Source organism: Psittacula echo, assembly GCF_963264785.1.
Source record: "Psittacula echo genome assembly, chromosome: 1".
Lineage (NCBI taxonomy): Eukaryota > Metazoa > Chordata > Aves > Psittaciformes > Psittacidae > Psittacula > Psittacula echo.
In genome coordinates, this window is record NC_137735.1 from 85,325,608 (window position 1) to 85,344,707 (window position 19,100).

Sequence of the window (19,100 nt, forward strand, 5' to 3'; positions counted from 1 at the left end):
TGGATGATTTTACACTGCAAAGCAATGCACTTACAAAGGTATTGGGAATGTGTGCTAATACTGTATGAATAATTTCTAGCTTGTACTGTGGCAGTGCCTGGGAACAGCTGTTAAGGGCCAGGACATTGGCCCTTAACGTCACTTCAGACTAAGGGCCTGACTCTCTGCAAACACAGAACAAAATTATGATCTTTGCCACAGAGCTCTGTTTCACCCTTATATTTCAATATTTGCATTTTTGCTGAATGGAGAAAAACAAAAAAAAAAAAAAAAAAGTATGAGGTGCCGACTTTGAGAGGTATTTGGCTGTGATTAGAGCATGTTGGAGATGATTTCTGTGTTTTCCACAACTTGCCAGTGTAAAATTCAAACAGCTCAGAGTTCGATTATAATAATCTGATCTTCTGACTCAAGGTAAAACATTTCTGTTCAGGAAGCACTATGGGATTTTCATACCACTAATACTGTTGTTCACCATAGTCTCATTTCAATCCAGCTCCTATGAAATGAAGAGCTGTTCTGGTCTAATGGATGCCAAGTAGTCCCCACAGACAGCAAGGCTGAGGGAGGTTCCAGGTCTAGCCCCATCATTCCAGCTCACCAGCATCCTTTCTGCTAATTGTCTGGTTCATCTGAGAGACCACAGATACACTATCAGAGATTGAACAACTGCTTTTACCACTCATGGAAACTCCTGAGCCCTCAATGAGCCTGTGACAACGCAATGTATGTGACAAGCAGGGTAAAAACAGGACTGAATTTATCTTTGCCTCCCCAGAGCCTGCAAAACATTCCAGCAACAAATTCCCCATAACCATCCCTGCTAATAATCCCTAGCAGGATTTATGCTGCTACTGCCTCATTTTCCTGCTCGGATAATGGAATTTTCCTCTGTGAGAACAAATTTAGTGACAGCTAGGAACAAATCCTCCTGGACTTTGCCTGGTGAGCTTCAGTGAAGTTGCATGTCGGACGGAGCCTAACATGAGGTCTCTGCAGCATGAGCTTTGCCTGCCCACCCTCTCTGCAATATCCCACCAGCCTCCAAAAACGTCCAAGAGTTGTCCACATGTGCTGATGCCAGACCATATGTTTCTTCACGCTCCTGTCCCACTGAGACATCTGCTGACTCTTCTAGACCATACGTTCTCATCTGGTCTGCACAGCAGCAAGACCATGAGGTAGACAGTTCTTCTTGGAAACCAAGAAGATGGGACCTTTCACCCTCTCCCCACTCCTGCAACTACTGGGAGACCTTAGTGCACGCCAGGCACTAAACCGATTGCTTTTCTGCCTCCTTCAAAAGTTGTTCCAGACCTTTTCTGAATGCACTTCTCCTGAAAACTCTTTATTTCATTCTCACTTCCCCACTAATTTCTTCTTGGCTTTTGCCATGCAGGCCACTTGCAAGTCCTTGCATAGAACAAGCAGCCAAGGAGAGGTTTGCTGTGGCTGATGGGGCAAAGAGTCATTTTTCTAAGCCGTACACATGATCACATTCAGACCAAGTTCTTCATAGGTATTGAGAGAATTGAGAATTCTGCTGAATTCTCCTTGTTTTCACTCTGACTTCTCACCTCAATCACTTTTTTTGTATCTTATTTTCTTAGCCCTCAAACTACCCCCACTACTCCAATTCAAACACTTTGGGAGTGCTTGTTCTGAGCCCGGACCACTGACATTTATGTGGGAAGTGAAACGAACCAAAGCATTACATTAACACAAAAATCCACACCATTTCTAAAATGGTGCTTTGGGTTACATGCAAATTATTCAAAAATATGCAGATCTGCATATTTGAACAACTCGATATGATCTCACATACACATCCTACTTAATGCACCATCCTATTGCAAATGACACTGGCCAGATATATCAAGCAATGAAGTTAACACTGGCATATATTACTAAGTGTAGCTGTAGCTCAACTACAGTCGTTTAGCACACAGAACTTCACTGCCTCCAAGACACACAGAGAAATATTGTCCGTCTCTGCCATTGAAACCCATGGCAGAGAGGAGGTCTCTTCTCTGAAAGGCAGGAAAACTTACGTTCAGAGGTTACAGAAAGGAAGCTGATGAATTTTTTATGCATGCTAATGGAAGAATGTAATGGCATCCAGCCTGGGTATTGGAGATACCAGTGGTCCAGGATGCAAGGAGATTGCCAGCCCTTGATAAGAGGTACAGAAAGGTGGGGGCATTATTTGCCTTCAGCCTTCCTCCATCCTCCCCCCCGACACAGTTTGAGAATTACTAAACATGTCCTACCCTCTCCCACTTCCTCTCCTTGGTCAGAAGGATGATCACCAGCTTGGGATGCATCTGGTATCCGTCCTCACTGAATGACAAATTCCTGCCTTCAAAGGTGACATTGATCAGGTACCTGTAGGAGAAAGAAAAGAGCGAGAAGAACATTAATGCTTGGAAACTGAACCCAAAATGAGAGTCTGCCTCCCCCCTGCATTTTACACCGGGAATGTAGGCGCACAGTACAAAAAATGGAAAATCTAAGAGGAAGGAGTGGGAGAAACAAGACAATTACTTCAGGAACTGGGACAATCAGACAAGGCAATTGCCCCAGTTCTGTGACTGGGATAGGGAAGCCATGTCCTACACTGGCTGCCAATGAATTCCTGAAAGCACAACTAAGAGTCACACACACACATGAGGGCAGATGGATCCATAGAAATTGGCCATGTAAACACACTCCACAGCCTATTCTTTGCTTACTCTCCAATGGGGATTTCACGTGTCAGCTGACAGCGATGGCCTACAGGTGAAGCAGTGGAGACAGCCTACCTCAGCCCAAATATCAAGGCAATGGTAAGAAAAGCTGTGGAGAGCAAAAGAAGGAGCAGCACATTCTATCCCTATCAGAACCTCTGGAGCAGCTTAGGAGTAGGATGTTGAGATAGCCCAGTGAAAGACTTTTCCCTAGGGACAGAGCCATGCCTTACATCCAGCAAGATCAAACTAAAGGGTGATCAGCCCTGCAAATTCCTGCAGCCAACATTAATGATTCTCTTTGTCTGGAAAGTCACTTCCGTGCCAGGCACTCCCCTTTGGGGTATCTCATGTCAGCTGTACAAATGGACTATTAAACAGCCTGGGCTTCAGTCTTATTTGTCCTAAGGCCTCTTCACTCAGCTCTGGCAACATGGAAGACCTTTAAGTGGGTAGATACTACAGCTACACTCATTTCAAAGCCTTGCTGCATCGTGAGAGCATGTTAAAGTGGAGTTGCTGTAAATGAGAATCAGGTCTATTGTTTTCTTAACTGTCAGACCATCCAGAATGACACTGTGGGGAAAAGGGGGAGGCAAATACACATTTCACAGTTCAATGGTGACATCTCCGTGGCACTCTGACAGCTCCCCCTGTTAATATATTTTACTTCAATTCACAATCCCATTGCATGAAGTAGATTTTACCTTTATACACCTTCTCTGGCACTGGTAGCATCAAATCATGGTGAGAAGCAGAGATTATCAAGCTGCCTGCAGGGCTAGACCCAGGACTCTGCCTTCCCCGGCTTTGCCCAGTTCTCCTATAAATTACACAATCAACATTTCTGTTACAGACATGAGAGGTTCTTTTGCTCTATTACACCATGAAACCAGGAAACATTTCATGATATTCAGCTTCAGTTTGTCCCTTCTGAATTCAATTTGAACCAATTTCAAGGAAAAAGAAAAAAAAAATCTGTTCTTTTGGTCAGTTCACACTTTCCCACTATCTGCACACAGAAAACACCCAGCTAATCTAAAGAAAGCTTTGGTAGCAGGGAAGCTTCTTCAAACAGATAAAAAAGCAGGTCATGATTTTAGCTTCCTCCTTTTCCCAAACATTTTTATCCTGACTCAATTAATCAATCAAACTCATCTACTAATTCCTCATTACCCAGTGTAATCATCAATTATGTTTATTTCTAAAGGAAATTCCGTACTTGGTCCATGTAACCTCCAAGGAACGTGCACAGCTTAAGAAGCACAGCCATAAGGGAGCCCAGCATGAAACATTTGCAACAGGACCATTTTCAAAGCCAGACTATTGGTTATTTTCCAAAAGCCAGACCCATTCAGCACCCAAACACCAAGAGAACCTCATTCCATGTCAAGGCCACACATGCTCTTTTTCTGGCATTTCTTTCCTGGTCATCCTGCTATCGAGCAATGCCAGGCACAGACAATCATCAGGCATGTGCAGCCTACCAGACTTAGGTAAGGCCCTAGTGATGGAAAAGACCTTCTAGTGGACCAAGATTACAACTACACCCACTTTATGGCTTCTCTGCACTGGCCAACAGAGTAAAGAAAAAGTAAGGCTCCAAGAAGATGAGGATGCCATTAGCCTGATGGGAGTTGCAGTTTTATATGTCACTAGTTAGAAAGCAGTGCCAATATCTAATTAAGCAAAAAGCAATATTAAAGAGTTCTCAGCCCTCTTTCCTCTACCACTCGAGAATGATGCCACTATGGGAATCTCCCTTGCACAGCCTGACAGGAAGAGTTCACAGAAATCAGCAACAGATATGACACAAGAGGGTGTCATTTCTGTTCATTTTCCACCGGAAAGATTAGAACCACTAATAATAATCCAGAAGGGATCATCAGCACCTCTGATTCTTGGAGCTGCACTGAGATTTACACTTAAAGCAGCACTAAAATCCCTCACTTTGCACCTTAATGACTGAAATGAGTCTCCAAATTTGGCACAATAACTCTTCAGAGGGTTTTCTCTCAAACCCATTAGCAACACGCTTACAAAAGTTTGCAGGAGGAGTGCAGAAGCAGCAGCTCCCCCTCAGCTTTCCCTGCACTCCTGCTTGCTGGATCCAGTCACTTACACAGAGATGCAGGGTGACAGCAGCACACAGGGAGCTGCAGAGCTTGCTTGTGTATGCTCATGCTTGGGACACCTGCATGAGAAAGCATCAGGGCTTGAAGGACTCCCTGGCAGGCCAAGTCAGCAGTGTGCTGCAAGGCAGCCACGCTCGAGTGGCTCTGCCCTCCGTCACTACCGCAGGGAGAGTCGTTCCCTTCGGCAGCAGCGCTGCCCTGCTTCAGCAGTACTACTGCTGCTTGCACTGGCCAGGGGGACGTGTTTCCTCCCTACAGACCACACACACACCTCAGTTCCCAACCAGGTGGCTGGGAGACTCCCTGGTGTGTCTGAACTGAGCCACTAGCTGCAACAGGGGCACAATGAGAGGGCAGTAAGCTGTGCATGCAGGTGAGGTAACTCAACATCAAACTGTGCCTGCAAAGGGCTTATTCCATGATTTCCTGGATTTTTCAGGCTCCAAGACGGAAAGAGAAAGAGAAAGGGGACATGGTGAGGCAGACACACGCAATTTAATTTGCTAGAAACACCTTTCAGCAAAAAATTTTTCTTATGTGAGCATTTCTGTAGCTGCTCAATGCAAGCACGGAAGGGGTGAGATGCAGTGGCCACAGTGCCCAAACTCAGCTGGGTGGGAGCAAACCACACATGACACTGCGGAAACAGGCTGACATTGTGAGCCCCTTGGTGTGGACTAGCAGGCAGGAGCAAAGAAGGAAGAGATTTGCCCTTGGGCACAAAGCAAATCAGACTCTGGGGGACCCAACTCCCCATCCTGTGCTCTGACCATTAGGCAACATCACCTGCCCTAAATGTGAGGCTGTCAGCCCTGAATTCTAATGGAGAGTGTTTCAAAGGCTGGTTGGCATAGGAAATAGGGCATTAAAGCCACATCAGATGGCCAATTTAGGATGAGCAGAGAGATGATGACCTTTTAAATGGTTTCATCTAGTGATGGAGAAAGCCTGGACAGGCAAATATGCCAGGCAGACAGGGCTTAGGGGAAGACAGGGAGAGTGTTAACCAAATTTTTCTCTGCCCCAGCCATCTCTGAAGGAGATGCATTTGAAATCAGCACTAATCACTTCTACTTCTGCCTTGCTGGAAATGCCTCCTCCTGACTGGGTGGGCAAATTTGGACAGTGCCATCACAATTCCTGCCTCATACATGAGCGTGCGTGCACACACACACACTCTCCTGTAACCTGTCAGTGCTTGTTACATGCCAATGAGACAAGCAGTCTGCCTGAAATGGCATGATTATCCTAACATCGACCACTTCCTTGAATAAGGCAAGCAATATAAATAAAACAGCCTCTCCACTGTCAGCCCCGGGGAGTCATCTCAGCACTCCAATACATGAGGGAAAAACATGGTGTAGGTGGATGGAGGGGAAAGAAATGCTATGGGATACCTCTGCCAGGGAGGTTTTGCAGGGTAAAAGGCAGGTGGAGGGCAATGCAGGATAAGGAGATTGCGATGCAGACTGTCATCAGCTTTTTTGGAAACTCACTATAGCACAAAACACTGAAGCCAAACATAAGGGCAGTGAATTGAAGGCAGCAAAAGGCCTTTACCACATAGGATCTGCATGGTGAAATAGCCTTTTTCTTTCCCCTGGAGACAGCATTAAAAGCCCACCAGCCAGAGGTATGAGAGACAGGCATAGCTGCCTGCCCGGACCCACTTGGTGCCCAGGAAAGAGCAAAGACAAGCACATTACTGCTTTTCAGCACCACTGCCCACAGCTCCAAACCATGTTCCTTTGCTGAGCGTCAGCAAGATCTACCCAGGCTGGGTAGATGCAAACAGCCTTGGCAGAGTGCAACAGTCCTGCTCTGCAGCAGGTCCTGTGCCCCTCATGCCTACTCCTGGACAAGGATGGACAGACAGAAAGGTTGGTGGACTCAAAAGGCAGGGAAAAGGGAGTTTAGGCCCAGTGTATTTACCTACAAATGGTAATTCTGACCATCAAGTGGCAAACGATTGAAAAATGAAGATTTAACTAGCACTAACTACGCTGTTAACAGCTTCTGCCCCAGTCTGAGAGACTGAAATATTGTAGATTTTGGTGAGGGTTTTTTTGAGAAAACTGCAACTGATCCCTTCAGCTTGTGATTTAAACCTCCATTCTCCAAACCCATGGAAAACTTAAAATAATACAGATATTTTCTCTCCATACCATTGCTTGACATGTGAAAGACATGAGACATGTCTGTGTGAGAGATAGCCAACACATGCACAACAGCCATCCATACCCAGCTGTGAGTGCATGAGGTCTCTTGAGATAATGCAGTCTCCTGGGGATATCAAACGCAATTGCTCACCCTCAGAAAGGTGAGAATGGGCTCCACCTGGGCCTTTGAACAACTTTCCCTATGGATAGTACTGACCCTGGCTGAGACTTTGCTCACAACCATTGTGCTGCCCCAGTCTCCTGCACTGTCTCACACTGCTGTGGTGCTGGTGGCTTGAGAAGAAGTGAAAGGCGGGCACATCTGGCTGTGTCTGTGTAACATCTGTCTAGTGTCAGGTACAATTTACAGAGGAAGGATTCCACACAAAGGACACCAGTGCAACTGATTTTACATAACAAGTGGCATGGACTCACTTCTTTCTGCTATTATGAAGAACAAAACCAAAACGAGATAGGAAAAAACAGAATCAAACATTGAACATCGACAAGGAAAACTAAATCTTAGAGGAACAGTATCTCATTCTTCTTCATTTGCTCTTTTCTCTCTCACTATCAGTATTACTGACGAATTTCGGGAGATGCAGAGCAAAAAAGAAAGCAAATAAAGAAAAGAGAGCAGCCAAATTCCAGATTGTGCAGGCATCCTTCATCAGAAAATCTGTCCAGGCTACAGCTATTTTGTGCTACTGGGAACCAACCTGACCAGCAGGCTTAGAGAAATGTTCAGATCTCAAGACTGTTTTCATTAACCAAAGAGGTTTGGAGAGCATCTAGGTTAGGAAATATCCTTCAGGCTATAAGATAACAGAGATATAAGAGATTAATTTGGTTTATCCCTGCTGTCCACACCTTTTTAAAAGATAAGGCAGCACATACTGGGCTGGAATAAATCAGTGATACTCAGCTGACTTCCAAGTAGTGATACTGTTTGGTCTGCTGAGATTCTGGTCCTTCAAGATGAATTTTCTTGGTGTTTGATCCTGACCTCTGAAATAACTATTTCTGGTGGAAGACAAATTTCTACTGATCTGTCCTTGCTGTTTCTCTATCATATTCGGAAAGGTTGTTTTCAAAACAATATACATGTGTCCTGAGACTTCCAAGTGACAGCTCCCATATACAGTGAAAGGATGAATCTTTTCCATCACTCCCTCTCCTAATAATAATAATAAAAAAAATGGTACTTTCACTTTATTTCCTATTTCTTCTATTTATCTACCATGAATTTGTCATTTCAGAGAGACTCTGATCTGACAGTTCCTGGAGACTGAGGATATATCCATCCTTAGAGTATGTAGGGAGCCAGAGCTGCTTTCCTACACACGCTGCTTGATCTTAATGAGACAGGACCATTCCTGAGAACGATAAGTGAAGCTCACTTTCCACAGTCTGTGCAGTCCCTAGCCTCTCTCCTGAAAATGTAAAAGGAAACTGAAGCACTGCAGCACAGGGTTTTACAGCACAGACAGATGTCCATCAGGAAGTGGACAAACGGGGGACTCATTGTACAGGGTCACCAAACTACCTCTCAATGAGGAACATGGGATCAGCTGCAATCTGGGGCAGATAATATAGTACAAACATATGTCCATCACAAAGTGGACAGAGGGGGGACTCATTGCACAGGGTCACCGAATTACCTCGCAGTGAGGAACATGGGGTCAGCTGCAACCTGGGACAGAAATTATAGTAATGAGACCTGGGTGAAAGGCTGCTCGCCCGACTGCTTCAGTGAGCTTCAGAATTTCCGCAATAACTTTTTATTCTGTGTAGCTAATACCATCTAAGATGTGATCTCCCATTTGCTTTTTGTCCTATGCAGTCATTGCCTTTGATAGAAAGGGGGAAAGAGGTGCTGCCATCCAGGCATAGTGGCATTTTACACTCCTTTTGCCAAGGTGCTGCTGAGAATCCCAAGGCCAGAGTGTGAGAGCTAGGTCACTTGTAGATAACACAGGTATACATTAGAATGAGGTAATCTGTTTATAAATAAAAAGCCAAGATAAATCTTCATTTTGCCCCACCTGCTATTTTGGTCACAGCAATATCTGGAAAACCCAACCAAAGCCAAATTTCTCTCACATATACTGCGACTGGCCTATTTTCACAAACGCCAGAACCAGGAAAAAATACCTATCAAAGCCACTTTTTAAATGAGAAAGTGGGATAAGAACTTGGCAACAACATTTTCTCATGAGGAGATCAACATTTTGTCCAAAAGAAAAAGAACTGTAAGTTCTGAAAACTGTAATGACATTGGACAGAAGATGAAGCTTCTGGCATGGTCATGCTTCCACAGAGTCTGGTCTGTTGCCACCCTGAAACAGTCCCACAAGCAACACCACCACCTAAACAGGGGAAGGTATATCACTGTAGATCTAGTCTAAGTTTCATGAAGGAGAAACAGGAATACAAAATTCCCATGCTCCTAATCACTAGGAACAGCAAATAGGATTTCCATGTCAAAATATTCCGTTTTAAATCCAAAATTTACAACTTTTCTTCAAAAAAAAATTATTTTTTTTTTTTTTTCCTGGGAAAATGACACAGTCATAAGTAACTTGAGAATATACCTCTACACCTTCTGGCATCACTGGAAATAAAACAGAAACAAGGAGAAGTGTTTTAAGAGCATATTCTGGTTAAAGCTGGAAATATCTATAAATCTCATAAAAAAGAAGTCTATTCTCAGAAAGCCTTTTTTATCTAAAAAGCTTTGATAAAAACAAATATACTTCTGAATTGACTCACCAAACCTTTAAGCAATAGAAAATAGCTAATAGAAAAATAGTTTTAAGGTCAAAATTGTTACAGTGACTGGATAAAATAAAAACTAAATGTTCAGTCCAAAACTAGATCAAGCTGCAAAGCTTTACTAACTTAATAAATTCCTGCCAATTACGTTTTTAAAGTATTCTTTTTTATTGCTACGTCTTTCCATCCTTCCTTATTCATTAGGAACAGATTACATACCACTTTTCTCCAAAGCAAAACTAGTCTTCAAGGTATTTTTCCCGTTTGAAAGAACTAAAAATCTGCTTACATGGGGTAGTAAAAGCACAGAAAATTACATTTGTCAGAAGAGCTGACGATGGGTCATAATTATATCTTGGCATCCACCTAACAGGTCACTGATGGAAGCCATACCACCAGGAACAGGCAAATACTGAAAGGTTAAACAGTGCCCTTCGGATCTGGTTATCTGTCTTAGGGCACAGTCATACAAACATTGGTAGGAGAAGCAGTCACAGAACAGAAGTCAAATGAGGCTCTTCATAGTGGTTTTTTACACAGGATTATGTTTTTCAAGCTCTGTCAATTTGCAGAGCCATAAAAAATATTCCAGTTGAACTACTGTCCCCATACAATGAATTTAATCTCACTGACAATGGCCTTACTTTTCTTAATAATTTTTAAAGGTCCCTTCGAAGTCTCCTATGGACCCACATGGCTGTGTCACAGCTTAAAACAACTGGCCAAGTAGATGTGCATGTCAATAGCCCCTTTGATCTTCTAAAGGTGACTGGTGCTGACAGTCAACCACCAGGGCAACTCGGTATTTACCAGAACTTACTCCAGTTTCTGTCCAGAGAGTCAAGACCAGCAAACAGGTGAGCACATCAATTTTCCTCTAGAGCTTTCAGGACTTTCTTGCTTGCGGCAAACCACTCAAATCTGCCAGAAAGGTCCCTCTCACTACTGCCAGAAGCCAGGCAAGGCTAAACTAGTTGGAGAGATTGAAATAAATCCCTTTATTACATTCTCTGAAACAGCAAACTAACTTAACTTTTTTGACCCAGCAAGAAACCACAAGTGATTTGGGGGTTATTCAATGTTTATCAAGTTTTGAAAGCACTCCTGCATTTGTAAAGGCAGTGAATTCACGGTGCTTGCAGGAGCAGAGTCATTGCCCACAAGGAGACTCAGTCCAAAAAGTGTGACTGGATTTTCCTGGGTCTGTAGTGGTTCAGCCAAGATGGCATCGTATCACTCTCTTCCCTAACACATCTCCAAGGGGGAATCGATTAAAACAAACAAATAATCACTCCTGTCAGCAGCTGGGGGGGGGGGGGTGTGTGTGGGTCTGGAGGCTGCTCCTCCTTTGTCAGAGGAGCCGCTCTCTCTGCTGCTGCTCCCTCTGCCTTCTCCCTCTTTCTCTCCCTCCGTGGGTTGATGTTTCCATGGAAACGTATTCTTTAGTGCTGCTGAAATTACATTGAATTTAACGCATTAACCCTTCCTTAGGCTGAGGAAGGTCTCAGAACAATTAAGGTTCTTTTTCATTTGTTTGTTTCCCTTCCCCTTTAAACTTCCTTGTGATTTTTGTCCTTGCTGCATTAAGAAAACCTCTTCTTACCAAGAAGACCTCCCAGCTAGTGTGTGACAACGGGTAGAGGATGCATCAGCAGTGGTAGTGTTTAATTTAAGATTTCTTTTTTCTTTTTTTTTTTCCCTACATGAAATGATTAATGCATTTCTCTCCACACGACATGCAAGCAGTGAAAATGCTGCAGTTGCAAAGAGAGTGAAGAGCAAGATAGGAGAAGAAGCAAGCCATGAGCTAGCACATGTGGAGAACACAGCTTCAGTTAACAGCAGAGCTGAACCCCTTGTGGCCCCGCACTTCTTCATTGCAGCTTCTTCATTGCAAAGTGCCAAAATTGCAGACCTCGCCACTCCTCCTCAAGCCTTCCTTCTCTTCCTCTTCACAATCACGTCTGTAATTAGCCACCCTTGTCTTCACTTGCAGTTAGCACTCCAAACGCTACTGTAACACATGCTGCAATCAGTATCCTCCTCACCACCAGCACCCTTCCCTGTACCACTGCTTCTCCACCCAAACTGCCATCTCTGCCGCCCTTCCCATCAGCTCTCTAATAGAGCCAGCCATCACTTTCATCAGTGCTTCCAATACAGCCATTGCTGGGTCTCTGCTGCCTTCACTGCTGCCAGCTCAACCACACAATCACTGGCATTTTCTGTGTTCCAACTGTGGGCCAACAAGGCTGTGAAACCCAAGATGTCCCAATCCAGCTGCTCTCAGGACTCCAGGTCCCAACCCCAAAATTACTCTGCAAATCCTCAGCCCCCAGCTTTTTCTTATTCCCACCCCTGTCACAGCCGTAACATCTCTGTGCTCTTCTTCTACAGACGTTATCCTTTTTTCAAATACTGGGGAAATACGAAAGTAAGATAAATACCAGGAATCTCCTTCTAGGCTTTTGACTGGGTTCCTGCACTCAGGCATACATCCTCTCTGTCCCAAAGTTTCAAGACTTGGCAGCTTCCAAACCCCTTTTATCACCTCTACCTTCATAGCTACAGGGTCCACATTCCTTTGCACCATCTATTTTTGGTTTCCCAACACACACTGAATGCTTCAAGTCTACCTCACCATCCTCAGCTTTTGCCCCAAAAGTCAATGTGAAACCTCCTGCTTTGAGCTGGGTGTATATGTAGTGCTGTAAGGATGGATCAGTGTGGGAGGAAGATGCTATTCTGAAATGAATGATAAATATGGATAATAAACTCAACCTAAGTCTTTTCTGCCTGTCTCTAGTGAGTTCCCAATATGGGAGATAGAAATATCATGGGTACATTTTGAACACGGCTGGGAACACTGCCAAAGTCCTACTCAGAGTTCACACATTTACATCATTTATATCACATCCGACTTGTGCCTTGTATTATTAACTTTGTAGAGTGTTTTGTGATGTAGTCTGTAGTCCAGGCTCTGTTAAATAAAGTTACACGCCCTCTTTCTCTTCCTTTTGGTGCAAGGGAGTAATGTTTGGGGCTACACAAGGTCTTGCTAAGCACAAGGAGGGCGACTCTGTCTGCTGTTATGGTCAGTACACTCCCACATTCTCTGTGCAGTGCTCTGGAAAACATTTTGGGATCCATCCCTGGGGCTTGAAATGTACAAAAAGAAAGGAAATATTTCCCTTCTCATCACTGGTTCAACCCTTAGACCAGATTGGTAATGACTGAAGATATTTTCTCTGCTGCTACATGTTCAGGAACCTCTTTGAAACATACAGATGGGGTCAACCTACCAGGTGCCCAACATGGCATTGCAACTACTCATGCTTCTTCCTTAACAGTGTCAGAGAAGAGGTTGAAGACAGGAGGAGACAAACAACCCAGGGCATGGAACTGAAGAAATTACATTTGTCTAGAACAGAGTAAAGGAATATCAACAAGGAAAGAGGTAGAGCATTGCTGACAGATCAGGCTTTTTGCTTTATGCAGGACAGACCACAGACTGTGGCAGTTGAAAATCCATCACCTTCCAGGAACTGATGCAAAAGACGAAGAGCTACAATGACCCAACACTGTGACTTTATGGTTTTGTAAATCAATAATTTTTCCAACAGCCTGAAAAGACTCCAGGTTATAATCTATCACCCTCTCCACATGCCCAATTTGGATGCTGTGACTATTATGACATCTGAGGCCAGGTGAGCAGCAAGTGACTCAGATGCCTGGTACACACAGGAGAGCATTGTAACTACTATGCACAGGTTAGATGCCTGCAGCAGGCTGCCTGAATGTAGTTACTATATAAAAAAGAAACAAACCTTGCATCCTCAATGTTTCCTAAACAGTGAGAGAGAGAAACAGTCAACTTCAGCCCATGTTGCTGCATCTCCAGTGAAGTAAATATGCCATTTTACTCTGGAGCTGCATTTGATCTTTTCTGCTGCTTCTCCAAGAAAAGGTCAGTTTAAAGAAGCCTCGAGCGTGATGTTAACATCACGTCCAATAAAGGACTCTCAAGAAGTCTGAAATAAGTATAAGGTCCAAATTTGGGATATGCTATCTGAATCCTTCCCTTTCTCCCTCCTGAAGGTGGAGTGGGAAATCTCCCAAGAATATTTCTTTGCTCAGGAGATTTACAGGACTTCTTGAACCTAAAAATACTGTGAATAAGGTTTTTCAATGTGCATTTGAGGATCCCAGGCCACAGTGTCCACTGCAAGAAGCCTGAACACAGCACAGGTGGAAACAACAAGCATGCTGGGTGTGAGACCAGCACATTTCCATGGACAGTGCAGCTGAGGGTCAATTCCCACTTCTACTGCCATACCACAGCTCCCGCCAGTTCAGCCAGTTCTGCTATCCAGAAAATTTACCAGAGTAACCCAGCACTTTGCGGAGATATCTAGGGAAATTTACTTAATTTGAGCAGAAACGTAACTGATTTCACCTTTCATTGGTGCTTAAGCTAACAGACTAAAAATGTAACCCACAAACCTCACACACAAGTACAGATAGAGTGTGGACATAACGTGAAAGCTTAGGAATTAACATGAGCACCAGGTGGGATAATGTGGGCTCTAGTTCTGGTTTTATTCAGTACATTTGGCTGCATCATTCCCTCACAGCTCTTGCTGAGCACATATTGTGGCAGCGTATGAGTTGTCTGCACCCTTTTCTGCTGGCAACAGTCACTGTGATCACTTCCGAAAAAGCAGTCTCCAGAGGAGGCACCTTTCAGAAATCTCTCACTCTTTTTTCTTCAACATGTCTTGGGTGCTTAAACACCACTGATTCAGACTCCAGACACCTAACTACATGGTCCCTTCCAAACATCTATCGTAACCTCCAGCATCATGTAAGCACTTCTCAAAGTCATAACCCCTACTGGGTGCCCATCAGCTGCAGCTCCCCTGCATCTTCCCTCTACCCTCCTTCCAGGAGGACATCTGAGTCCACGAGAGAGACTGCCCAGGGACAAGGTTTCAAAGAGGCAGGTGAAACCTCCTCTACCCACACATTAAACTGAAAAGCAAACTTTCAACACTCAAAAAGAAGCCAAAAAAAAAAGAAGGAAAAAAAAAAAAAAGGAGGGAGGTGTCTTAAATTCTTTGTGGATTATGACTTTTCCATGGCAACAGGCTTGAGAAACAGGAGGGCTGGTGAGGTGGGTGAGCAGAAGAAGGGAAAGGAAGGCAGAGCTTGAGGAGGGAGCCAGCAGAAGTGGTACATTGCCATAGAAACCATCTTGCATTGGCAGTCAACTGCCAAAGTCAGTCAGGATCTCAGAAACCTGCTTGGAGGGAGGCCCGGGAGGAGCTGGGGGAAGAGGGAGCCATCACCTGGCCAGCCCCAAGAGTACCCTACCCCTGAGAACCCCAGTCCCACTCCTCTCACACTTCCCTGCCAGCCATGGCACCCCGGGTGTCCTTGCCTCCACCAGACAGAGCCAAATTTGGCCGAGCTGAAGAGTGAGAAGAAATACGTATCAGCAAACGAAACAACTGGGGTTGGCAGGAAGGAGCGAGGCAGACGGATAATTTTCCTGATAGCCTTTGGTTTGCTTTCCACCTTTCTGGATCGATTTGGACCACATAGATATATTTGTTTTCACACCCCAGATGGCTGTAGAGAAAGGATGCCACTCCTAATCACTGAAATCATGATAGAAATGTTACTTCCCTGCAAACTTAACTACTAAGACAAGAAGAAGGGCTGTGTCTGACTAGAAGTTGACGTGTCCATGTTTGCGCAGGGCCACATCCCTTTCAACTGTGTCTATCCCACTCAGTACAGCAAGTGTCCCAACCCATCTCTATGACAGATGCCATCATGTTGTGGCCAAGTGAAATATTAGAGGAGATTCTGCTAATGGAAATGAAGCACATTGTGAAAATGAGTCAATACTGTCTTCTAACCCTTTTCTGCACCACTAGAAGGGCAGGCAGCTCTAGTGAAATGAATGATTAGCCATTTGCACCCCTTTGCACACTGTATTTCATCAGAAGCCTTTTGCTGCCATAGGAAGCGGTCAAAGACAGATTTCGGAGAAAGAACTTAATAAAGGGCTGGCAACTTCTGTGAGCCCTTGCTAGTATTTATAGTTGTACCCCTAGGATGGTAAGGGATGGATGAGTCGTTTCAGGCTGCAGACGGCTGCAGACGGCAGGAAGGAATTGACTCCTACTCCAACCACACAACTGGCTAAGCAAATTGTGGAGGAAGATTCCCATCTCCTGAAGCATCTGTTATCACCCATCTGATTGCACAATGAATCAGTAGTATGAGGACAGGCTGCTGTGAAGGTGGGGGAAGAGGGAGAGAAAGATTGCATATCAGACAGTTATAAAGCAAGGAGATGCCAGTTTCTGCTTTTTCACAGGAAAGGACATGAACCAAACAGAAAGGGTCTGGGTTTTATACTTTTAAGCTATATGTTTGGATTATTGCTGATACTATAGCATCAAATAAGGAGCTTAACTTTCAATGCAACAGTAGCCTGGTTTTCCCACAGATCTTTCAGAGCAGGGGATCCCAAAGTGCTCTGCACACTGACCATTCATCTCTCTAAATCCTCTGCATTGATGAAATAAAGTAGCCAGCCTTTACTGACAGTGCTACAGCAGAAGCAAAATCCTTATCCCTGTGCTCCATGCACAGAGCCCAACCACAACTCTGCTCAACCACCATCTGCATTGCTCTGCTCGACCACCATCTGCACTGCTCTGCTTAGTACGAAGATTGCAGCCCAATCCCAGCCCACCAGACCACTTCTAAGATATTGTCACCACTGGGCAGAATTTTCCCCAACTTTCGTGATGAGGGGAGAGCAGCTAACTGAGCTCCATAACTTCCAAGGTGTCTGACACAAAGCTACCACAATGATGCTTTCATGAGCTCAGCACAAGTGTGAAAATTGTCAATGTTGGCTCAGGCTCCTACCTGGACTGTTGGTGGGACCTGAAATCGGTCTGCATTTTGCAGGAAGAGAAAGGAAACTATAATAATGATCTATAACTGACTTAAGCAGTAAATTGGTCAATGTGGAAAAGAGTCAGCATGGGGTTGGTTTTTTCACATGAACTTTGCTTGGGCAGCAACCAATAAATCAAGGCCAACTACTGCTGATTTCCAGAGCTGACAAGAAGCTCAACATGACCCAGCAGTATGCACTTGCAGTCAAAAAAGCGAACCATATTCTGGGCTGCATCAAAAGAAGCATGGCCAGCAGGTCAAGGGATGGGATTCTGCCCCTCTAGTCCACTCTTGTGAGACCCCACCTGGAGTGCTGCATTCAGCTCCAGGGCCCCCAGCACAAGAGGGACATGGATGTGCTGGAGTGGGTCCAGAGGAGGGCACGAATATATCCATAGGGCTGGAGCACCTCTGCTGTGAATACAGGCTGAGAGAGTTGGGCTTGTTCAGCCTAGAGAAGGCTCTGGGGACACCTTATAGCAACCTTCCAGTACCTATAAACGGCCTACAAGAAATCTGGAGAGGGATTTTTTGCATGGGCATGCAGTGATAGGGCAAGGGAGAATGCCTTCAAACTGAAAGATGGGAGATGTAGATTAGATATGAGGAAGAAAATCTTTACTGTGAGGGTGGTGAGGCCCTGGCACAGGTTGTCCAGAGAAGCTGTGGCTGCCTCACCCCTGGAAGTGTTCAAGGCCAGGTTGTATGGGCCTTGGAGCAACCTGGTCTAGTGGAAAGTGTCCCTGGCCATGGCAAGGGATTGGGAACTACATCATCTTTAAGGTCCCTTTCAATCAAACCATTCTATGATTCAATGACCTATATTGAGAAGATCCTGATAAGCCTATTCACTTGGACCAGCTCCAAACAGGTGAACTCACAAAGGATATTTCTATGCAGGCTTTGCCTCTTCAAAATCTTGAAGTAAGGTGATGAGTGTTGTTCTGTAGGCCAACATGAAGAATGATATTGGGGTAAGGTAATAGGCCCAGCTGAGCTGAAATTTGGGTTGCAGCTAGCTGTGAGATGTGTTCTGATTCAGAGCCTGGACAATGTACCATGCCCCATGGGCAGGAGAAAACTGTGAGGACTCCCTCTCTATCTTAAATCTGACCCAGTAGTTGAGACAACACTGATCCCTACTCAAAGGACACAAGTTCCTTTCTCCAGCAAAGCCGCATCTTTGACATCATCACAGGTAAGGGCAGTACCCAAAGAACACTACTCTCCTGAGAGGACAGTTCTCAGCCCAGAGCCCTTCACTGTGCATACAACAACTAACCATGCACCAATAAAAGGAGCCAATCACAAATATTTTCTTCCTGACCTCACCACCGCAATTACTCTTCAGCAGTACTCCACAACACACGATGTACAAGCCAAAAGGGGAAAGAATGAATTCTTGTGGCCCATAGGCTAGTTTCAGAGACCAAATTCTGAGCAAAGTGGGGACTCCCAGCCAGCCCACCCCCAGTTACTTATTGATCAGAGACAGTCCCAAACGGAAGCCTGTCCCTGGAAGCTGGACTCCTGCGGGCTACTTTGTGCCTGGCACTTATTTTATCCCCTTATCCCCTTCATCTGTGTCTGCCTTCACAGAAATGGATAGGCTATTAAATATGGACTTGTATCACTTACAAGAGCATTGCTGGCCCATCTGTGAAACCGCTTGCTGTCCCTTGAATGCATGCGTAAGAGACGTTCTCTTCCCCCCCTCCTCATCCTCCACTGACAGATCGGGTCTGTCAGCTTGTCAGCTCTCATTGGGCACTGTTTGACATCAGTCCACATCGAAGCAGTGAAAATCTGTTTGCAGTCAGCTCTACCAATAGCTCCTGTGGAAGAGGGGTGGCTGACCCACTCCAAAACATTCTGCCTCAGCTAGCTACAAAACGGCCACATATAATAGTGGTGTTAGAAAACAGCTTGAGCCAGGTGGCAACACTACCGGTTTCTTTAAGGTCTGTTGGGCAGGGCAGGGGGAAGGCTGGGAGCTGGGTTGGGAACATCATGGCTCCTGGATCTCACACACAGACATGGCCACCAAGACCATTAGCCAGTGACTGAAGGAGAGGAAGTCTGCATGGTGGAGGTTGTGCAGGGATGCAGTTTGGTGGAGTGGGCCCTGGAATAATGTCCTGAGCATCCCTGGCCTCTCCAGTTGTAAATGTCATCTGTCAATCCCAGGCTCAGTCCTTCCGCAGCAGTTCTGACAGGGGTAGCTGAGAAGGGACATAAGAGGCTAGCTACGCCTGCAGTGCCTCCAGAGGGCCAATTGCCATGGTACATCAAGTAGACAGTCATTCAAAATATGGTTTCTTCAC

At 45.0% G+C, this 19,100-nt stretch overlaps 1 protein-coding gene across 1 annotated transcript in view; it reads right to left on the reverse strand.

Moving 5' to 3' along the window:
* The window catches only part of GRIN2B (glutamate ionotropic receptor NMDA type subunit 2B), a gene marked incomplete at both ends in the record, with an annotated part of 170,140 nt that overhangs the window by 77,841 nt on the left and 73,199 nt on the right, over window positions 1-19,100 (reverse strand). The window contains one exon of the mRNA XM_080625178.1: window positions 2,271-2,385. Within this exon, the coding sequence (XP_080481304.1) occupies window positions 2,271-2,385 (115 nt within the window). The remainder of the gene's footprint in view (window positions 1-2,270; window positions 2,386-19,100) is intronic.